Consider the following 19,875-nt stretch of genomic DNA (forward strand, 5'->3'; position numbering starts at 1 on the left):
CCAGACCCCCTCACCTCCCCAGTCAGGTCCCTGTGTCAGTAATAGAGATAACAGTGATGTCACTGTGACGCTCCCAGATCCCCTCACCTGCCCGGTCAGGTCGCTGTGTCAGTAATAGAGATAAGAGTGATGTCACTATGATGCTCCCATACCCCCTCACCTCCCCAGTCAGGTCACTGTGTCAGTAATAGAGATAAGAGTGATGTCACTGGGGCGCTCCCAGACCCCCTCACCTCCCCGGTCAGGTCCCTGTGTCAGTAATAGAGATAAGAGTGACGTCACTGTGACGCTCCCAGACCCCCTCACCAGCCCGGTCAGGTCCCTGTGTCAGTAATAGAGATAAGAGTGACGTCACTGTGACGCTCCCAGACCCCCTCACCTCCCCAGTCAGGTCCCTGTGTCAGTAATAGAGATAAGAGTGATGTCACATGTGACCTCTGACCTTGTATATTACCGCTTCCATGATGGCATCTCTACAGTCCTCTGTGTAACGTCTCTGTGCGCGTCTCGCAGCGTAATCCCTCTGCCAATAGGGGAGAATAAACACACATGTAACCGGAAGCAAAAGAACGGAGCCGTAGCACAATGTGCATAAAGTGACAATAAGCAGCACAAAGTCCCCTAATACCGGGAACACGACCCCCCCCCACGCTGCATTCTGTAGTAGGGTAGAGGGACTATGGCCGGCGCTAGCGTCCAGTGAGGATGTAATAATACCACAGATACCCCCATTAGGATTAATAACGTATGTACCAATAATTACCCCAAATTACAGGACATAAATGTAAACAAGTTATTGTATACAAACTACACACATACATAGTGATAGCGGGAAACGGTCATCTATTAGACCACTTAGGTAGACAGTCATTAGGTCGACATTGGCCAAGGTCGACAGGGTTATAGGTCAACATGGGTCAAGATCGACATGTGTTTAGGTCGACATGTGTTTTTCACTGTTTGTTGAGCCGACAGGCGGTATTTCATGCCCTACCATCCACTAGGGCAGGGGTCCTCAAACTATTTTGCTCTGGGACCCCATCAGATGATAAAAATAATGACAGGACCCCCAGCAAGTGACTGCAGAAGGCCATCACATCACATGTGTAGTCAGCAGACAGCACACACATGGCAGCATTGTGGAGGCACAGAGTGATGGGAGGAGTCTAACATAACAGACTTTTCAGACTCCTTGAATCATTGACTGAGATTAGAAAAATAAGTAGCCTGATGGTCAGCAACATGGAGTCGCGACCCCATGCGGATAAGGCCGGGACCCACTTTGGGGTCAGGACCCACAGTTTGAGAACCGCTGCACTAGCGCGTGGTGGTGGAATAAAGCGATGCGAAGGGCTGCGGTTCACCTCCAACTGTGTCCATGTCAACTGTGTCGACATTCGGGTCAAAAACAGTGAAAAACTCATGTCGACCTAATGACTGTCGACCTTGGCCCATGTCAACCTAAGTGTGGTCTAATAGATAATCCACACCCGTGATAGCAGGGTGGTGACCAATAGCAGCCTGGCACCAGGTGTGGGTGCTGCGGTTGTATTAGGAAGCACGGGGGTCCTGGTATTAGCGGTTTGGCACCATATTGACGCGTTTCATACAGAGAGACCCATCATCCTGTATGGAGAGCGCGCACGTCACGGTTATTTATACATCTTACAAGCTCCCGATTGGTCAGATATAGGCTGGTTTCACACACTCCGGCTCCTGCCGGACGGTGAAATCCCGCACGGCCAGGGAGCCGTGCCGCACACATTAGTTGTGAATGGACACTATTGAGTCCATTCACACGGGACGGCCACGGCCCGGCCGCACGGCTGCAGCCGGATCCCACCACTGGAAGGGACGGCTGCCGGGCTGTGGCCATCCCCTCCATGATAAAGTAGTGTGTGCTGCACGACTTCCTGGCCGTACGTGTTTTCGCCGTCCGGCAGGAGCCGGAGTGTGTGAAACCAGCCATAGGATCCCACCGGATCACACACACCATTGGTACACATACACACTGGTGGTGGTGGGGGGAGCTACCATCACATCAGCCCACTGATAGTACAATCGATGGTGGAAAGTTACAGTTCTCCACCATCGATGTAGCAAGTTTCTAGCACCGGACATCATACCATCGATGATGGAGGACCAGGCCCTACCTCCCCCCACACACGTGTAACCTGTAATAGGGACTGTGCGGGCTCCTTCTTCCCATCCCCCGCCATGCTCACCCCCAGTGCCGCCTCTCCCCCCGCCGGCAGCCGCTCCCCGGGGCTCTGACTCACACACACTGGGCCCCGCCGCCGCTGCTGACCTCTGCAGGAGGAGACTACAAGAAAATGGCCGCTGGTGCATAGCACATAGGTAGCAAACGTCAGCATCCGTCGGAGTCGCAGAATAAACGGAAGTGACGTCATTACGTTTGTAGCATTTCAATTACTAGAGTGATGGTAAATGCAGTTACATGTGTCCTCACTGAGAACTAGCGGCGGCCATTTTCCTGTAGTCTCCGGCAGAAGAAAGCAGCAGACAGCGGCGGCGGGGCCCAGTGTGTGTGTGAGTCAGACTCAGAGCCCCAGGGAGCGGCTGCCGGCGGGGGGAGAGGCGGCACTGGGGGTGAGCATGGCGGGGTGTGAGGATGAGGATGATCTGGGTGCGGTGGATGGGAAGAAGGAGCCCGCACAGTCCCTATTACAGGTTAGGGGGGAGGGAGGGCCTAGGCCTCGATCATCGATGGTATGATGCCCGAGACTTGCTACATCGATTGTGGTGAAGTGTATAACTTTCCACCATCAATTGATTCCTGGATATATCAACCCCGTGGTACTGCGCTCCCGGAAAATTGGGCGTGTTCTCATAAATGGGCGTGGCTGAATCAGAAATGGGCGTGACATCTGGAATACCTAAAATCTAAAAGAAACTTTTTGTCCATTACATTTATTTATTTATTTACAGTTTCTTATATAGCGCAGCAGATTCCGTTACGCTTTACAATAGTAGACAGTGATAAGACAAACTGGGTAACAACAGACTGACTTGGAGGTAGGAGGGCCCTGCTGCAAGCTTACAATCTATACTTACACGCACACATATAGAGAGAGAGAGGCGATGCGGCAGGATTCGGGACTTCAAGTAAGATAAACAGGAGACGTTTTAGAGTTCAACGTTTCAACGCTTAATGCGTTTTATCAAGAACAATATTGTTCTTGATAAAAATGCATCATCTATATATATGCCGCCCCCATTCATACATGCGTGCCCTGCCGCCCCCATTCGTACATGCGTGCCCTGCCGCCCCCATTCGTACATGCGTGCACTGCCGCCCCCATTCATACATGCGTGCCCTGCCGCCCCCATTCATACATGCGTGCCCTGCCGCCCCCATTCATACATGCGTGCCCTGCCGCCCCCATTCGTACATGCGTGCCCTGCCGCCCCCATTCATACATGCGTGCCCTGCCGCCCCCATTCGTACATGCGTGCACTGCCGCCCCCATTCATACACGCGTGCCCTGCCGCCCCCATTCGTACACGCGTGCCCTGCCGCTCCGCCGTACATGCCTGCCCTGCCGCTCCCAATCATACATGCATGCCCTGCCGCTCCCGTTCGTACAAACATGCATGCACTGCTCCCTTACATATATACATTCCACCCCACTCCTGAGACCAGGCACACTGAAGGCCACTAGCCAGCTCACCCGATGGCTCCCTCTTCTGTTGCCGGATCATGGAGCTGTTGGTGTGCATGGGCAGCTTGCTGTCGGGGAGGGGGGACTGGTGGGTGATGAATGCTCCATGTTGGTACCGCCGGCTCAGTGCTGTCCTGCTGCAGCAGCTGGTGGGAAGTGAGAGCGTGGTGCAGGGGGTGGTTTGCTGGGCCTGTGGGCCCCTGGAACAGCTGGACCCCACAGCCAGTGCACCCCCTGCACCATCTATAGTTACACCACTAGTGACCAAGCGTCTTACATAATTAGGCCACGCCCTTGGCAGCAATTTGCTGGCCTATGGGGAGGCGGAGCCAAGTTAACTTGATGAAAATAGCATATCGCGTTTGTCATCGCCCCACAAGCTTGCAGTAAAATGCCATGGGGGGTGAAGCTACAATCACGGGCAGCGGGTGTCAGCATAAAAAAAAAAGTGGTCCATCAGGAGGGGTCCTAGGTACTCACAACCCCCCCCCCTGCGTGCGATACTTACACTGATAAATGCTGCTGTGCTCTGACATCTGTTACTCTAGTTGGACTCCCGCTGGCGTCAGCAGTGCACACTGACACTTCCAGGTAGTGAGATCAGTGATGCTGTACTACTGTCCCTGACGGAGCCCAGTACTTCTAATCCGCAGCTGCAGCTCCACTCCTCCCCCCGCTGATCGTCATCCCAGATTCCAGATACAGCGCAGGCTGCAGCCGGCCGGGTCAGCTAATACTGCCGATATAGAAACTGACGCCGGGGCCACAGGCCACGCCCACATGGAAAAGAGCCTAAGAATCAGTAGGGCCTATCGGGGTGATAACGCTTTGATACTGCCTAGATATGATTGATAACTCAAACTTATGTATATTTACTTTATAACCTTTAAATATAACGGCAACGCTGAAATGATTGCACACCCACACAACCTTGTTATAAAATGTATGACAAAGCTTTGCTTTAAGAATAGCTTCATGACAGGTATCTGCAAATGCAGACTAACACAAGAAACATAAAACTGACTAGCTAATACTTAAACAGTAATTCTAAATCAAATCAAAATGGACACCTTTCAAGGACAGTGATCAGCCATGATTAAACCTCCTTCATAGTTACCTCTAGCCCCCTGTTGGCTTGTTCTTCCTCAACTGTCTTTCTTCCTTCTCTAACTCTGATATTTAAACCTTAATCACATTAATTAATTTCTCATAAGCATTGAGTCTTATTGGCAAGCTCTGCTTTCAATCATGATGTCATAATTAACCCAACACCCAACTCCCTTGTTACTAGGCAAAGATTCAGTGGCCTTGGGGTCTACGCATGTGTGGCCCAGTTTCCATATTATTAAGTTTGTGGAGACTAGCTGTCTGTCCTTGCTCCATTATACTGTCTACATCACATTCTTAAGCTTCTAAAACCAAAAACAATTCTCCATAAGAAATCACTTTTACAGCACCGTTCTGTGTCTTCAGCCATTTTATAATATTTTTATGCAAGTCATGATTGCCAAAATGGTTGCTGCTTCTAACGGGTAGGCCTCATACGCTGTGGCTAGTACCTTGTGCAACAAGCTAACACCATCGGCAGCAATAATAACAGTATTTGAGAGAACAGAGTATAACAAAAGCATAGAAATATTGATGCGTTATTTCTGTTTTAACGGGATTTCCCCAGTGGCGCAGTCAGAGCCTGTAAGATGTATAAATACCCCGGATTGTAATGCGCGTGCTCTCCGTACAGGATGGAGGGTCTCTGTGTACAAAACGCATCAGGATGGCGCCAAGCCACTAATACCGGGACCACCCACGGTTCCTAATCCCACCGCAGCGCCCACACCTGATGCCAGGCTGCTATTGGTCACCACCCCTGCTATCACTATGTATGTGTGTATTATGTATGTAGTTTGTATACAATAACTTGTTTACATTTATGTCCTGTAATTTGGGGTAATTATTGGTACATACGTTATTAATCCTAATGGGGGTATCTGTGGTATTATTACATCCTCACTGGACGCTAGCGCCGGCCATAGTCCCTCTACCCTACTACAGAATGCAGCGTGGGGAGGTCGTGTTCCCGGTATTAGGGGACTTTGTGCTGCTTATTGTCACTTTATGCACATTGTGCTACGGCTCCGTTCTTTTACTTCCGTTTACATGTGTGTTTATTCTCCCCTATTGGCAGAGGGATTACGCTGCGAGACGCGCACAGAGACGTTACACAGAGGACTGTAGAGACACCATCATGGAAACAGTAATATACAAGGTCAAATGTGACATCACTCTTATCTCTATTACTAACACAGGGACCTGACCGGGGAGGTGAGGGGGTCTGGGAGCGTCACAGTGATGTCACTCTTATCTCTATCACTGACACAGGGACCTGACCGGGGAGGTGAGGGGGTCTGGGAGCGTCACAGTGACATCACTCTTATCTCTATTACTGACACAAGGACCTGACTGGGGAGGTGAGGGGGTCTGGGAGCGTCACAGTGACATCACTCTTATCTCTATTACTGACACAGGGACCTGACCGGGGAGGTGAGGGGGTCTGGGAGCGTCACAGTGACATCACTCTTATCTCTATTACTGACACAGGAACCTGACTGGGGTGGTGAGGGGGTCTGGGAGCGTCACAGTGACATCACTCTTATCTCTATTACTGACACAGGGACCTGACCGGGGAGGTGAGGGAGTCTGGGAGCGTCACAGTGACATCACTCTTATCTCTATTACTGACACAGGAACCTGACTGGGGAGGTGAGGGGGTCTGGGGGAGTCCGAGTGACATCACTCTTATCTCTGTTACTGACACAGGGAGCTGACTGGGGAGGTGAGGTGGTCTGGGAGCATCACAGTGACATCACTCCTATCTCTATTATTGACACAGGGACCTGACTGGGGAGGTGAGGGGGTCTGGGAGCGTCACAGTGACATCACTCTTATCTCTATTACTGACACGGGGACCTGACTGGGGAGGTGAGGGGGTCTGGGAGCGTCACAGTGACATCACTATTATCTCTATAACTGACACGCGGACCTGACTGGGGAGGTGAGGGGGTCTGGGGGAGTCCGAGTGACATCACTCTTATCTCTGTTACTGACACAGGGACCTGACCGGGGAGGTGAGGGGGTCTGGGAGCGTCACAGTGACATCACTCTTATCTCTATTACTGACACAGGGACCTGACTGGGGAGGTGAGGGGGTCTGGGAGCGTCACAGTGACATCACTCTTATCTCTATTACTGACACAGGGACCTGACCGGGGAGGTGAGGGGGTCTGGGAGCGTCACAGTGACATCACTCTTATCTCTATTACTGACACAGGGAACTGACTGGGGAGGTGAGGGGGTCTGGGAGTATCACAGTGACATCACTATTATCTCTATTACTGACACAGGGACCTGACCGGGGAGGTGAGGGGGTCTGGGAGCGTCACAGTGACATCACTCTTATCTCTATTACTGACACAGGAACCTGACTGGGGAGGTGAGGGGGTCTGGGAGCGTCACAGTAACATCACTCTTATCTCTATTACTGACACAGGGACCTGACCGGGGAGGTGAGGGGGTCTGGGAGCGTCACAGTGACATCACTCTTATCTCTATTACTGACACAGGAACCTGACTGGGGAGGTGAGGGGGTCTGGGGGAGTCCGAGTGAAATCACTCTTATCTCTATTACTGACACAGGGACCTGACCGGGGAGGTGAGGGGGTCTGGGAGCGTCACAGTGACATCACTCTTATCTCTATTACTGACACAGGGACCTGACCGGGGAGGTGAGGGGGTCTGGGAGCGTCACAGTGACATCACTCTTATCTCTATTACTGACACAGGGACCTGACTGGGGAGGTGAGGGGGTCTGGGAGTATCACAGTGACATCACTATTATCTCTATTACTGACACAGGGACCTGACCGGGGAGGTGAGGGGGTCTGGGAGCGTCACAGTGACATCACTCTTATCTCTATTACTGACACAGGAACCTGACTGGGGAGGTGAGGGGGTCTGGGAGCGTCACAGTAACATCACTCTTATCTCTATTACTGACACAGGGACCTGACCGGGGAGGTGAGGGGGTCTGGGAGCGTCACAGTGACATCACTCTTATCTCTATTACTGACACAGGAACCTGACTGGGGAGGTGAGGGGGTCTGGGGGAGTCCGAGTGACATCACTCTTATCTCTATTACTGACACAGGGACCTGACCGGGGAGGTGAGGGGGTCTGGGAGCGTCACAGTGACATCACTCTTATCTCTATTACTGACACAGGGACCTGACTGGGGAGGTGAGGGGGTCTGGGAGCATCACAGTGACATCACTCTTATCTCTATTACTGACACAGGGACCTGACTGGGGAGGTGAGGGGGTCTGGGAGCGTCACAGTGACATCACTCTTATCTCTGTTACTGACACAGGGACCTGACTGGGGAGGTGAGAGGGTCTGGGAGCGTCACAGTGACATCACTCTTATCTCTGTTACTGACACAGGGACCTGACTGGGGAGGTGAGAGGGTCTGGGAGTGTCACAGTGACATCACTCTTATCTCTGTTACTGACACAGGGACCTGACTGGGGAGGTGAGAGGGTCTGGGAGCGTCACAGTGACATTACTCTTATCTCTATTACTGACACAGGGACCTGACCGGGGAGGTGAGGGGGTCTGGGAGCGTCACAGTGATGTCACTCTTATCTCTATTACTGACACAGGGAGGTGGGGAGGTGAGGGGGTCTGGGAGCTTCACAGTGACATCACTCTTATCTCTATCACTGACACAGGGACCTGACCGGGGAGGTGAGGGGGTCTGGGAGCGTCACAGTGACATCACTCTTATCTCTATTACTGACACAGGGACCTGACTGGGGAGGTGAGGGGGTCTGGGAGCGTCACAGTGACATCACTCTTATCTCTATTACTGACACAGGGACCTGACCGGGGAGGTGAGGGGGTCTGGGAGCGTCACAGTGACATCACTCTTATCTCTATTACTGACACAGGAACCTGACTGGGGAGGTGAGGGGGTCTGGGAGCGTCACAGTAACATCACTCTTATCTCTATTACTGACACAGGAACCTGACTGGGGAGGTGAGGGGGTCTGGGAGCGTCACAGTAACATCACTCTTATCTCTATTACTGACACAGGGACCTGACCGGGGAGGTGAGGGGGTCTGGGAGCGTCACAATGACATCACTCTTATCTCTATTACTGACACAGGAACCTGACTGGGGAGGTGAGGGGGTCTGGGGGAGTCCGAGTGACATCACTCTTATCTCTATCACTGACACAGGGACCTGACCGGGGAGGTGAGGGGGTCTGGGAGCGTCACAGTGACATCACTCTTATCTCTATTACTGACACAGGGACCTGACTGGGGAGGTGAGGGGGTCTGGGAGCGTCACAGTGACATCACTCTTATCTCTATTACTGACACAGGGACCTGACCGGGGAGGTGAGGGGGTCTGGGAGCGTCACAGTGACATCACTCTTATCTCTATTACTGACACAGGAACCTGACTGGGAAGGTGAGGGGGTCTGGGAGCGTCACAGTAACATCACTCTTATCTCTATTACTGACACAGGGACCTGACCGGGGAGGTGAGGGGGTCTGGGAGCGTCACAGTGACATCACTCTTATCTCTATTACTGACACAGGAACCTGACTGGGGAGGTGAGGGGGTCTGGGGGAGTCCGAGTGACATCACTCTTATCTCTATTACTGACACAGGGACCTGACCGGGGAGGTGAGGGGGTCTGGGAGCGTCACAGTGACATCACTCTTATCTCTATTACTGACACAGGGACCTGACCGGGGAGGTGAGGGGGTCTGGGAGCATCACAGTGACATCACTCTTATCTCTATTACTGACACAGGGACCTGACTGGGGAGGTGAGGGGGTCTGGGAGCGTCACAGTGACATCACTCTTATCTCTGTTACTGACACAGGGACCTGACTGGGGAGGTGAGAGGGTCTGGGAGCGTCACAGTGACATCACTCTTATCTCTGTTACTGACACAGGGACCTGACTGGGGAGGTGAGAGGGTCTGGGAGTGTCACAGTGACATCACTCTTATCTCTGTTACTGACACAGGGACCTGACTGGGGAGGTGAGAGGGTCTGGGAGCGTCACAGTGACATTACTCTTATCTCTATTACTGACACAGGGACCTGACCGGGGAGGTGAGGGGGTCTGGGAGCGTCACAGTGATGTCACTCTTATCTCTATTACTGACACAGGGAGGTGGGGAGGTGAGGGGGTCTGGGAGCTTCACAGTGACATCACTCTTATCTCTATCACTGACACAGGGACCTGACCGGGGAGGTGAGGGGGTCTGGGAGCGTCACAGTGACATCACTCTTATCTCTATTACTGACACAGGGACCTGACTGGGGAGGTGAGGGGGTCTGGGAGCGTCACAGTGACATCACTCTTATCTCTATTACTGACACAGGGACCTGACCGGGGAGGTGAGGGGGTCTGGGAGCGTCACAGTGACATCACTCTTATCTCTATTACTGACACAGGAACCTGACTGGGGAGGTGAGGGGGTCTGGGAGCGTCACAGTAACATCACTCTTATCTCTATTACTGACACAGGGACCTGACCGGGGAGGTGAGGGGGTCTGGGAGCGTCACAATGACATCACTCTTATCTCTATTACTGACACAGGAACCTGACTGGGGAGGTGAGGGGGTCTGGGGGAGTCCGAGTGACATCACTCTTATCTCTATTACTGACACAGGGACCTGACCGGGGAGGTGAGGGGGTCTGGGAGCGTCACAGTGACATCACTCTTATCTCTATTACTGACACAGGGACCTGACCGGGGAGGTGAGGGGGTCTGGGAGCATCACAGTGACATCACTCTTATCTCTATTACTGACACAGGGACCTGACTGGGGAGGTGAGGGGGTCTGGGAGCGTCACAGTGACATCACTCTTATCTCTGTTACTGACACAGGGACCTGACTGGGGAGGTGAGAGGGTCTGGGAGCGTCACAGTGACATCACTCTTATCTTTGTTACTGACACAGGGACCTGACTGGGGAGGTGAGAGGGTCTGGGAGTGTCACAGTGACATCACTCTTATCTCTGTTACTGACACAGGGACCTAACTGGGGAGGTGAGAGGGTCTGGGAGCGTCACAGTGACATTACTCTTATCTCTATCACTGACACAGGGACCTGACCGGGGAGGTGAGGGGGTCTGGGAGCGTCACAGTGATGTCACTCTTATCTCTATTACTGACACAGGGACCTGACCGGGGAGGTGGGGAGGTGAGGGGGTCTGGGAGCTTCATAGTAACATCACTCTTATCTCTATCACTGACACAGGGACCTGACCGGGGACGTGAGGGGGTCTGGGAGCGTCACAGTGACATCACTCTTATCTCTATTACTGACACAGGGACCTGACTGGGGAGGTGAGGGGGTCTGGGAGCGTCACAGTGACATCACTCTTATCTCTATTACTGACACAGGGACCTGACTGGGGAGGTGAGGGGGTCTGGGGGCGTCACAGTGACATCACTCTTATCTCTATTACTGACACAGGGACCTGACTGGGGAGGTGAGGGGGTCTGGGAGCGTCACAGTGACATCACTCTTATCTCTATTACTGACACAGGGACCTGACTGGGGAGGTGAGGGGGTCTGGGAGCGTCACAGTGACATCACTCTAATAGACATATCTATTACGAACAGAGGAGCCTTGGTTGCCTATAGCAACTTCCTATGTAAATTTTAACTTCCATCTTAGTACAGTTCCCTCAGGACTGTACGGTGTCACCTGCATCACCAACTCGTTTCTGATATTCGTTCGTTTTCATCATCCAAATTAGCACCAGGGATAATAGAATATTCCCCTTACAGATGAGTAAAGGGAAGGCTGATGATGAGGAGGGATAGGAGGCACCGGGGATAATAGAATATTCCCCTTACAGATGAGTAAAGGGAAGGCTGTATGATGAGGAGGGATAGGAGGCACCGGGGAGACAAGGATAACACTATGGGACATGTTAGCAGGGGCAAGCAGAGGACCCACGAGACATCCCAGATGGCTGAATGAAAGGCTCACTGGGACCTGGACCGATGTTGGGAGGTCACACACTAGATCTAGGTCACGCTACACGTCGTCCACTCCACCCGACATCACATATCAGAGAGTCAGGATCCCCGGGGTCTGTTGGTGGTGGATGATGGAATGTCTGGTAGTAAAACTGCCACTGATCCCCTTACAAGGAATCACGCTGATGGATATATGGCGGTCATGTAGGTCCTCCACGCCGATGGCCGTACTCCGGGGGGATATAATCCCCGAGGTGACAGCGCTCCCCGGGGCAGGTGTCTACCACAGGGGAACACAGGCATGTGATCTCCGGTGCTGTAGCTGGGATAGGACCGAGGGTGGCAGCAGGTAGGACCTAGGCCTAAGTAATAACCAGACACCGGGAAATACCATCTCTTCCCCAATCTGCAAACCAATGTCCCCTGTACTAAAGCCTGTACATAGTAATTATATGTAACATAGACCCGTGTTATGTGCACAGATCATACATGACATTGCACATGTATCACATAGATAGAGATTAGGTCCCATCACACACCAGTGACTTCCTGCTGTACAGCGGCTGTGTGCGTCTTACTGATAGACTTCTGTGTATTCTGCATTACTGACCATTACTCCTGTATCTCATTGTATTGTGGGGTAATAGGAGGAAGCTCTGACTAATATTAAAGAGGAGAACCTAGAAGAAGAGGAGACGTATGTGAGGGGAGATCAGCCGTGTAAGGAGGAGGAAATCCCTACAGGTATCAGCACAGGTGAGTAATATAAGGGGAGTGGTATAGTACCAGCCAATCAGATCCTAGCTGCCATGTTATGGGCTGTGTTTGAAAAATGACAGGAGCTGATTGGTTGCTTAGCACATCTGCCACTACACATACAAAGAGCTGCATATGTTCAGTCACTACATCAATCTCTTATCCCGCCCCCTCCTCGGTCACTGCCCTAAACTCTTATCCTGCCCCCTCCTCTGTCACTGCCCTAATCTCTTATCCCCGCCCCCTCCACTGCCCTTATCTCTTATCCCGCCCACTCCTCGGTCACTGCCCTAATCTCTTATCCCGCCCCCTCCTCGGTCACTGCCCTAATCTCTTATCCTGCCCCCTCCTCTGTCACTGCCCTAATCTCTTATCCCCGCCCCCTCCACTGCCTTTATCTCTTATCCCACCCCCTCCTCTGTCACTGCCCTAATCTCTTACCCCACCCCCTCCTCTGTCACTGCCCCTAATCTCTAATCCCGCCCCCTATTCGGTCACTGCCCCAATCTCTTATCCTGACCCCTCCTCTGTCACTGCCCTCATCTCTTATCCCGCCCCCTTCTCCGTCACTGCCCCTAATCTCTTATCCCACCCCCTCCTCTGTCACTGCCCTCATCTCTTATCCCGCCTCCTCCTCTGTCACTGCCCTAATCTCTTATCCTGCCCCCCCCCCCTGTCACTGCCCTAATCTTTTATCCTGCCCCCTCCTCTGTCACTGCCCTAATCTCTTATCCCGCCCCCTCCTCTGTCACTGCCCCTCATCTCTTATCCCGCCCCCTCCTCTGTCACTGCCCTAATCTCTTATCCCTGCCCCCCCCCCTGTCACTGCCCTAATCTTTTATCCTGCCCCCTCCTCTGTCACTGCCCTAATCTCTTATCCCGCCCCCTCCTCTGTCACTGCCCCTCATCTCTTATCCCGCCCCCTCCTCTGTCACTGCCCTAATCTCTTATCCCTGCCCCCTCCTCTGTCACTGCCCTTATCTCTTATCCCGCCCCCTCCTCTGTCACTGCCCTTATCTCTTATCCCGCCCCCTCCTCTGTCACTGCCCTAATCTCTTATCCGCCCCTTCCCCTGTCAGTGCCCCTAATATCTTATCCCGTCCCCTCCTCTGTCACTGACCTAATCTCTTATCCCGCCCCCTCCTCTGTCACTGACCTAATCTCTTATCCCGCCCCCTCCTCTGTCACTGCGCTAATCTCTTATCCCGCCCCCTCCTCTGTCACTGACCTATTCTCTTATCCCGCCCCCTTCTCTGTCACTGCCCTAATCTCTTATCCCGCCCCCTCCTCTGTCACTGCCCTAATCTCTTATCCCATCACCTTCCTCTGTATTTATGTCCCTGGAGAAACACTGCAGGGAGAGGGCGATGTGATGGCTGCCATGGGATCTCTGAGAAGAACTGGAATTATCGCTACTTCCTTCTACGATCCCCATGGCGGCCATAACAATGGGACAAACCAAAGCAGAATAATGTAATCTGGTTTATTTAGCAAGGGCACGATGCAAGGCGTGATCCCCACAGTGGGCAGTAGAGACATATAAAGCGTAGCGGTTAGAGAACGTATGTATAGGCGACCAGGTTGCTGCATCACTAATGTCCCTTATAGACGCCCGCGCCTTCCTAGCCCATGACGTCACCATAGCCCTGGCCGAGTTTGCATTAATTACATCCGGAACATCTCGTCCTTTGTTCTTGTATATGAATGTAATTGGGTCTCTCAGCCATCTGGAGATAGGTTGTGCTCCCACAAACCCGACTTTCTGACTTCCTTCTGGGATGACGAATGTCCTTTAGTCTATTGAGGTAAATGTTAATACCTCTGACTAGATGTCTTCCAATCTTCCTCCTCTTGTTATTAAGTTCAGTATAAGAAGCGGGAAATATCTCCTGATTCAGAAGGAAAGCAGCAACCACCTTGGGTAGAAAGTTAGGACGAGTCCTATGTACCACCATATACGGAAACGTGTAAGTATGGTTCTTCCACCCACAAGGCCTGTAACTCGCTCTCCTCACAGACGTAGCTGCTACTAGAAATACGATCTTCCAAGTCAGGAATATGGGAGGAGTTTCTAGTAACGGTTCAAATGGTTGTTTCATCAATGATCTGAGAACTAGATTCAAGTCTGAAGGAGCCACAATGGATGTGATGGGTGGACGCGTTGTTTAATGGCCTTGCAGAATTTGTTAATTAGGTTACTGTCCGCTAATCTCCTATCTAGGACCACACTTAAGACCGATATCTATCCCATAAGGGTGGAAACAGCTAGTCCTAGTGAGAAGCCATTGCACAAGAATTGTAGGACCTGCACCGTTGTTGAGTGATCTCTTCAGATGATCGTCTCCAAATGATACATCTCTGCCAGACCTAGAGTTATTTTGTTTCTATGCAGGGTAAATACTGGCTGCTTTATTTTTACACTGCAATATAGATCTCACTTTGAAGTAAAACTCCCCCCACATATAATTCTCTCTGCACATGTTACATCTGCCCCACCTGCAGTGCACATGGTTTTGTCCATTTGAGAAGGAATTTGCCTTTGCGAGTGAACCAGAATAAGGGCCATAATCCTGCTGGATCTGGATGGTAGACCGGACCCTGATGTAAAAGGGCTGGAATGATGAGTAATGTCCAAGGTTCCTGCACTGCCAATTAGTGACCAAACGGGGAGGACCTCAATTACTTTCCCTTGATCCTCTCTGATCTTCTTCAGGATGCGACTTATTAGAAGAAAGGTGGGAAACACGTACCCTGGGTGATGCTTCCATTCAACTGAAAAGGTGTCCACTGCCGACGTTCTAGGGAGAGAGCCTGAATGTCTACATTAGTGTTGACATGAGTTGCCGTCAGATCCACGTGAGGCTGCACAAACTTGTTTACAATACGTAAGAAAACTCTGAAGCTCGAGTCCCATTCTCCAGGAAGGACTCTGCTTCTACTGAGGAAGTCTCCCGATGTCTTCTTCCCTCCGAGAACATAAACTGCTGCTAAGGGCCTCACGTTTTCCCTCTGCCCAGGACATAACGTTTGCTGTTGTCTCCATTATTGGCCTACTTTTGGTTCCCCCTTGATGCTATGACCGTAACATTGTCTGATAAGACCCTGAGATGAGTTTTTGTTCTGTTCTTTGGAGTAACCTATTTCCCCCCCAGACATCCTCTGCCTTTACTAAGTTTGCTCATATTAGACTTCCCTCTAAGGACAAGTTTTCCTATCCTTTAAAATGTTGGTGTCTGTCTGTAAACCCAGGAATTGAACGTTCTGTGTTGGATGTAACTGACTTTTCCCAGTCTATGATCCATCCGTGAAGCTGCAGGAAGTGTATTAGATAACTTAGGTCCTTTCATATCCTCTTCTGAGCCGGCTGCCGTCAGGATATCATCTAGATATGGCCACATCGGAATACGCTGCTCTCTTGGCAATGTCCCTAGGACAGGGGATAGGCCGGTAACTGGTAGTGTCTGTCCTGGATACAGAATCATAGGAACTTCCTGTCTGGTATATGGTTGTACGCGGCCTTCAGATCTATTGACGCCAGGAAATCCTTTCTGTTGAGACCTGCCACTTTGGTTTTTTTAACGTCTCCATCTGAAATTTTCTTACCCTGAGAAATGTATTCAGGTGCCTCAGATCCTCCTACACTCTTCTTTGTTTTGTTTTTTTTACTCCAAAAGTTTCCTTTCAGATACTGTAGAAATATTATGCTGCAGCCTTGTGGGACTTGCTGTAGTCATTGCCTTGGATTCTTCCTATATGACTGCTGAAAGGAATGTTGTGATGTTCCAAAAGAACCTCTTCTGCCTATCAGAGCCTGAGAGCCCTAGACACCGAGGCTATAGATACACCCAATGTAAGGGCCGCAGCAAAAGACAAGTTCCGTTTATTGAAAGAATTCTCCATTCTTCTATCCATAGTGTCATTACAGGACAAAGGTATAGTAGTTCTTGGCGTTCGTTAGGCAACAGCAGCACCTACCTTCGGTATAGTATATCAGTTCAGGAAATGTTCATCCCTAATAGGATACATATGCTCGACCCTCGATAATTTTACTGGTCTCTTACCCAAGTGTTGCCATTCCTTGGAGATTAACTCCTTCACTTTATGTATAGGAAAACATCTCCTTTTTCTGGGAAAACATCTCTTTTGCCTTTATCTGCAAATAAAAGTTCTTGACTCGGAAGGATGCACCGTATATTTAGAATTCATGGATTTATAAATGGTTTTTAACTTTCAACCATATTGATATGACACATTCTATTATCCTCCTCCTTAATTTCTCCTGAATGATCACTGGAGATTTCTTCTCAATCATCTTCCAATAATTCATCTGAAGAAACAGCACCTTCATAGTTAAAACCAGACCTCTTATTGCCCTGCAGCTCCAAACATTTCTCTTGGGACACAAAGGATTTCTTCATTCAAATACCTCAGGCCTAGCCCCGTGGCTCTCCAACTACACTTCCCAGCATGCCCTGCCACAGTATGGCTATTAGGGAATGTTAGAATTGTGTGAGGGCATGCTGGGATGTGTAGTGTCACAACAGCTGGAGAGCCGCAGGTTGGCCAGGCCTGCAGTATCTCATGCAATAGATGAGGCTGAGTAGATACAGCTGCCGGCTGTTCCTCACACTCCTCACAGAAAGTATTATCCTGGGAGCTAGAAATCACTTTATCACAAGTCAGAGACTTGGCGTTTCCTCTTCTCAGGTGCAGACGCTGCCGGCACATTAACAAGAGATCACAAATAGCCGATCACTGCCAGACAAATAGCAATAAACCACAAATGTCTCAGCACCCGGCGGCTGCAGTACAAATGGCCCTCAGTGCCGGACTTACAGCCGGAGCCTTACATTGCAATGGCGGGAGAGCACGACGCCCACCTGACACGCCTTCATCTCTTGTCAGCACCTGGCAGCTGTTATTACATAACCCTCCCTGGCAGGGCCCTGACACGATGCCCACACCGGGAGACCGAGTTTTCGCAGGCAATCAGGTGGGCCCACAGATAGCGGATTGTGGTCTGACAGGACCTGGCAAAAAAGGGATTCCCTCTTAACGTCAGTAACAGAGCCGGTTTCTGACTCCACCCACTGCGCAGTGGGTGGGTATATCGCTGCCACCACCAGACTCCTACCACGTGGCGTCTGGGTCTCGCTCCCTGCTTCAGGGAGTTGGGCAGTGGGAGTAGAGATGACAGGCTGATGCAGCAGCACAGCCTCTCAGTTTTTGTACAGGGGCATAACCACGCCCCCTCGAGTTGGCCATGCCCCTCCCACTGGCCACACACCCTTATTTACTGGGGCTTTCAGTAACCCTGTCACCAACTGGTCACTGAACACAGACCAGGTCCTCTACAGTGGTAGGTGGCAGAGGGCGGAGCTTGGAGGCGCTGGACTAATAACAGGCATTCGTACGCTTATACTACATTCCTCATTACTCTTATATAGATATATGCTTTGTGCAGTACTCCTAGGTGTATATACATTGATGTCATCCTACAACTGTGCTTACAGCACCACATATAGAATGTTACCACACGTTCTAAACATGACAAGTGCCCACTTTTGTGTATAGATGGCGCCGCAGCACAGGGATTAACCCCTTCAGTGCAGGGGCGTCCATATTGTGTCAATGTGGGAGGGGGTCTCCGGCCACACGCTATACCTGTGGAAATGCTCCACGGTGTAACACAAGATCTCTCTTTCCATGCGTGTATTGTATTCCCAGCACACAGACACCAAAGAAGGAATAACCCTGATGGATAAACCCCATTTTGTTTTTCAGATTTGAAAATAGAAGATGACATCACAGGAAGTTCTCCAGGAGAAAACCACATTCCTCTAACTATACATTCAGTCCATCGCAGTGCAGATACATCGCCTGCTCCCTCCGATAGTGAGGAATGTGCCACTGATGACAGTGATGTTGGTACACCTAGTACTTCTCACAAAATATTTGCCTGTTGCGAATGTAATAAGCATTTTCTGTGGAAGTCAAAGTTAGTTAAACATCAGAGAATTCACAGGCCGTTTCCATGTTCTGAATGTGGGAAATGTTTTACAAAGAAAGCAAAACTTGTCAGACATCAGAGAATTCACACAGGGGAGAAGCCGTTTACATGCTCTGAATGTGGGAAATGTTTTTCTCAGAAAGCACATCTTGTTATACATCAGAGAATTCACACGGGTGAGAAGCCATTTGAATGCGCTGAGTGTGGGAAATGTTTTGCTGTTAAAGGAGATTTTGTAAACCATCAGAGAGAGCACACGGGTGAGAAGCCATTTGAATGCTCTGAGTGTGGGAAATGTTTTAACTGGAAATCAGGTCTTGTCCTACATCGGAGAACTCACACAGGGGAGAAGCCATTTTCATGTTCTGAGTGTGAGAAATGTTTTGCTATTAAAGGAGATTTGTTAAACCATCAGAGACTTCACACGGGGGAGAAGCCATTTTCTTGTTCCGAGTGCAAGAAATGTTTTGCTTTGAAAGGATATCTTGTACAACATCAGAGAATTCACACAGGGGAGAAGCTGCTAACATGCTCTGAATGTGGGAAATGTTTTACACAGAAATCAAAACTTACCAGACATCAAAGAATTCACACAGGAGCAAAGCCATTTTCCTGTTCTGAGTGCGAGAAATGTTTTGCTTTTAGAAGAGAGTTTGTGCTACATCAGAGACGTCACACAGGGGAGAAGCTGCTAACATGCTCCGAATGTGGGAAATGTTTTACACAGAAATCAAAATTTGTCATACATCAGAGAACTCACACAGGGGAGAAGCCATTTTCATGTTCCGAGTGTGGAAAATGTTTTGTGATGAAAGGAGAACTTGTTGTACATCAGAGAACTCACACAGGGGAGAAACCGTTTCGATGTCTGGAGTGTGAGAAATGTTTTACACAGAGATCACATCTTATAAGACACCAGAAAATCCACAAGAGAAAATCCGGGAGATGAGTGACATAATACAGGCTAGCTGCAATCCTCAGGCACTACGGACAATAAAACATGAGAATATTTTTTTTGGGTGGGGTTTATAAAATATTTTAACATGTAATAATATAATAAAGGTGTAATAAGGCTCCAGCAGATCACTCGGTGGGGCGTGGCTTAGCAGAGCATGTAGGAGGCTGCAGGGTGAGAGCGCTCCGGGATACATCCATTTAACAATCCTGTGAATGGGGACATAGACGCCCCTAACCTGTATGTACTCACCCCTGTTTGTAGTGAGCTGTCCTGTGGCCGCAGCAGGCGTTTGGTGCGTCAGTGGTGGGATCCCTGGCCTGGTACACGCTGTCTCGCTGGCCTCAGCACGCTTGTGACCGTTCGCCATCTTGGAGGGACCTGACGCGTGATCAG

At 50.5% G+C, this 19,875-nt stretch overlaps 1 protein-coding gene across 1 annotated transcript in view; it reads left to right on the forward strand.

Annotated features, from left to right (window-relative positions):
* The first annotated feature begins 2,616 nt into the window (after positions 1–2,616).
* The window catches only part of LOC146007433 (uncharacterized), a 302,630-nt gene continuing 285,371 nt past the window's right edge, over positions 2,617–19,875 (forward strand). The window contains exons 1-3 of the mRNA XM_083145783.1: positions 2,617–2,691; positions 12,406–12,478; positions 18,299–19,614. Coding sequence (XP_083001909.1) covers positions 2,617–2,691; positions 12,406–12,478; positions 18,299–19,473 — 1,323 coding nt within the window. The 3' untranslated portion in view covers positions 19,474–19,614. The remainder of the gene's footprint in view (positions 2,692–12,405; positions 12,479–18,298; positions 19,615–19,875) is intronic.

Source organism: Crinia signifera, chromosome 6 (assembly GCF_055691185.1).
Source record: "Crinia signifera chromosome 6, ASM5569118v1, whole genome shotgun sequence".
NCBI lineage: Eukaryota > Metazoa > Chordata > Amphibia > Anura > Myobatrachidae > Crinia > Crinia signifera.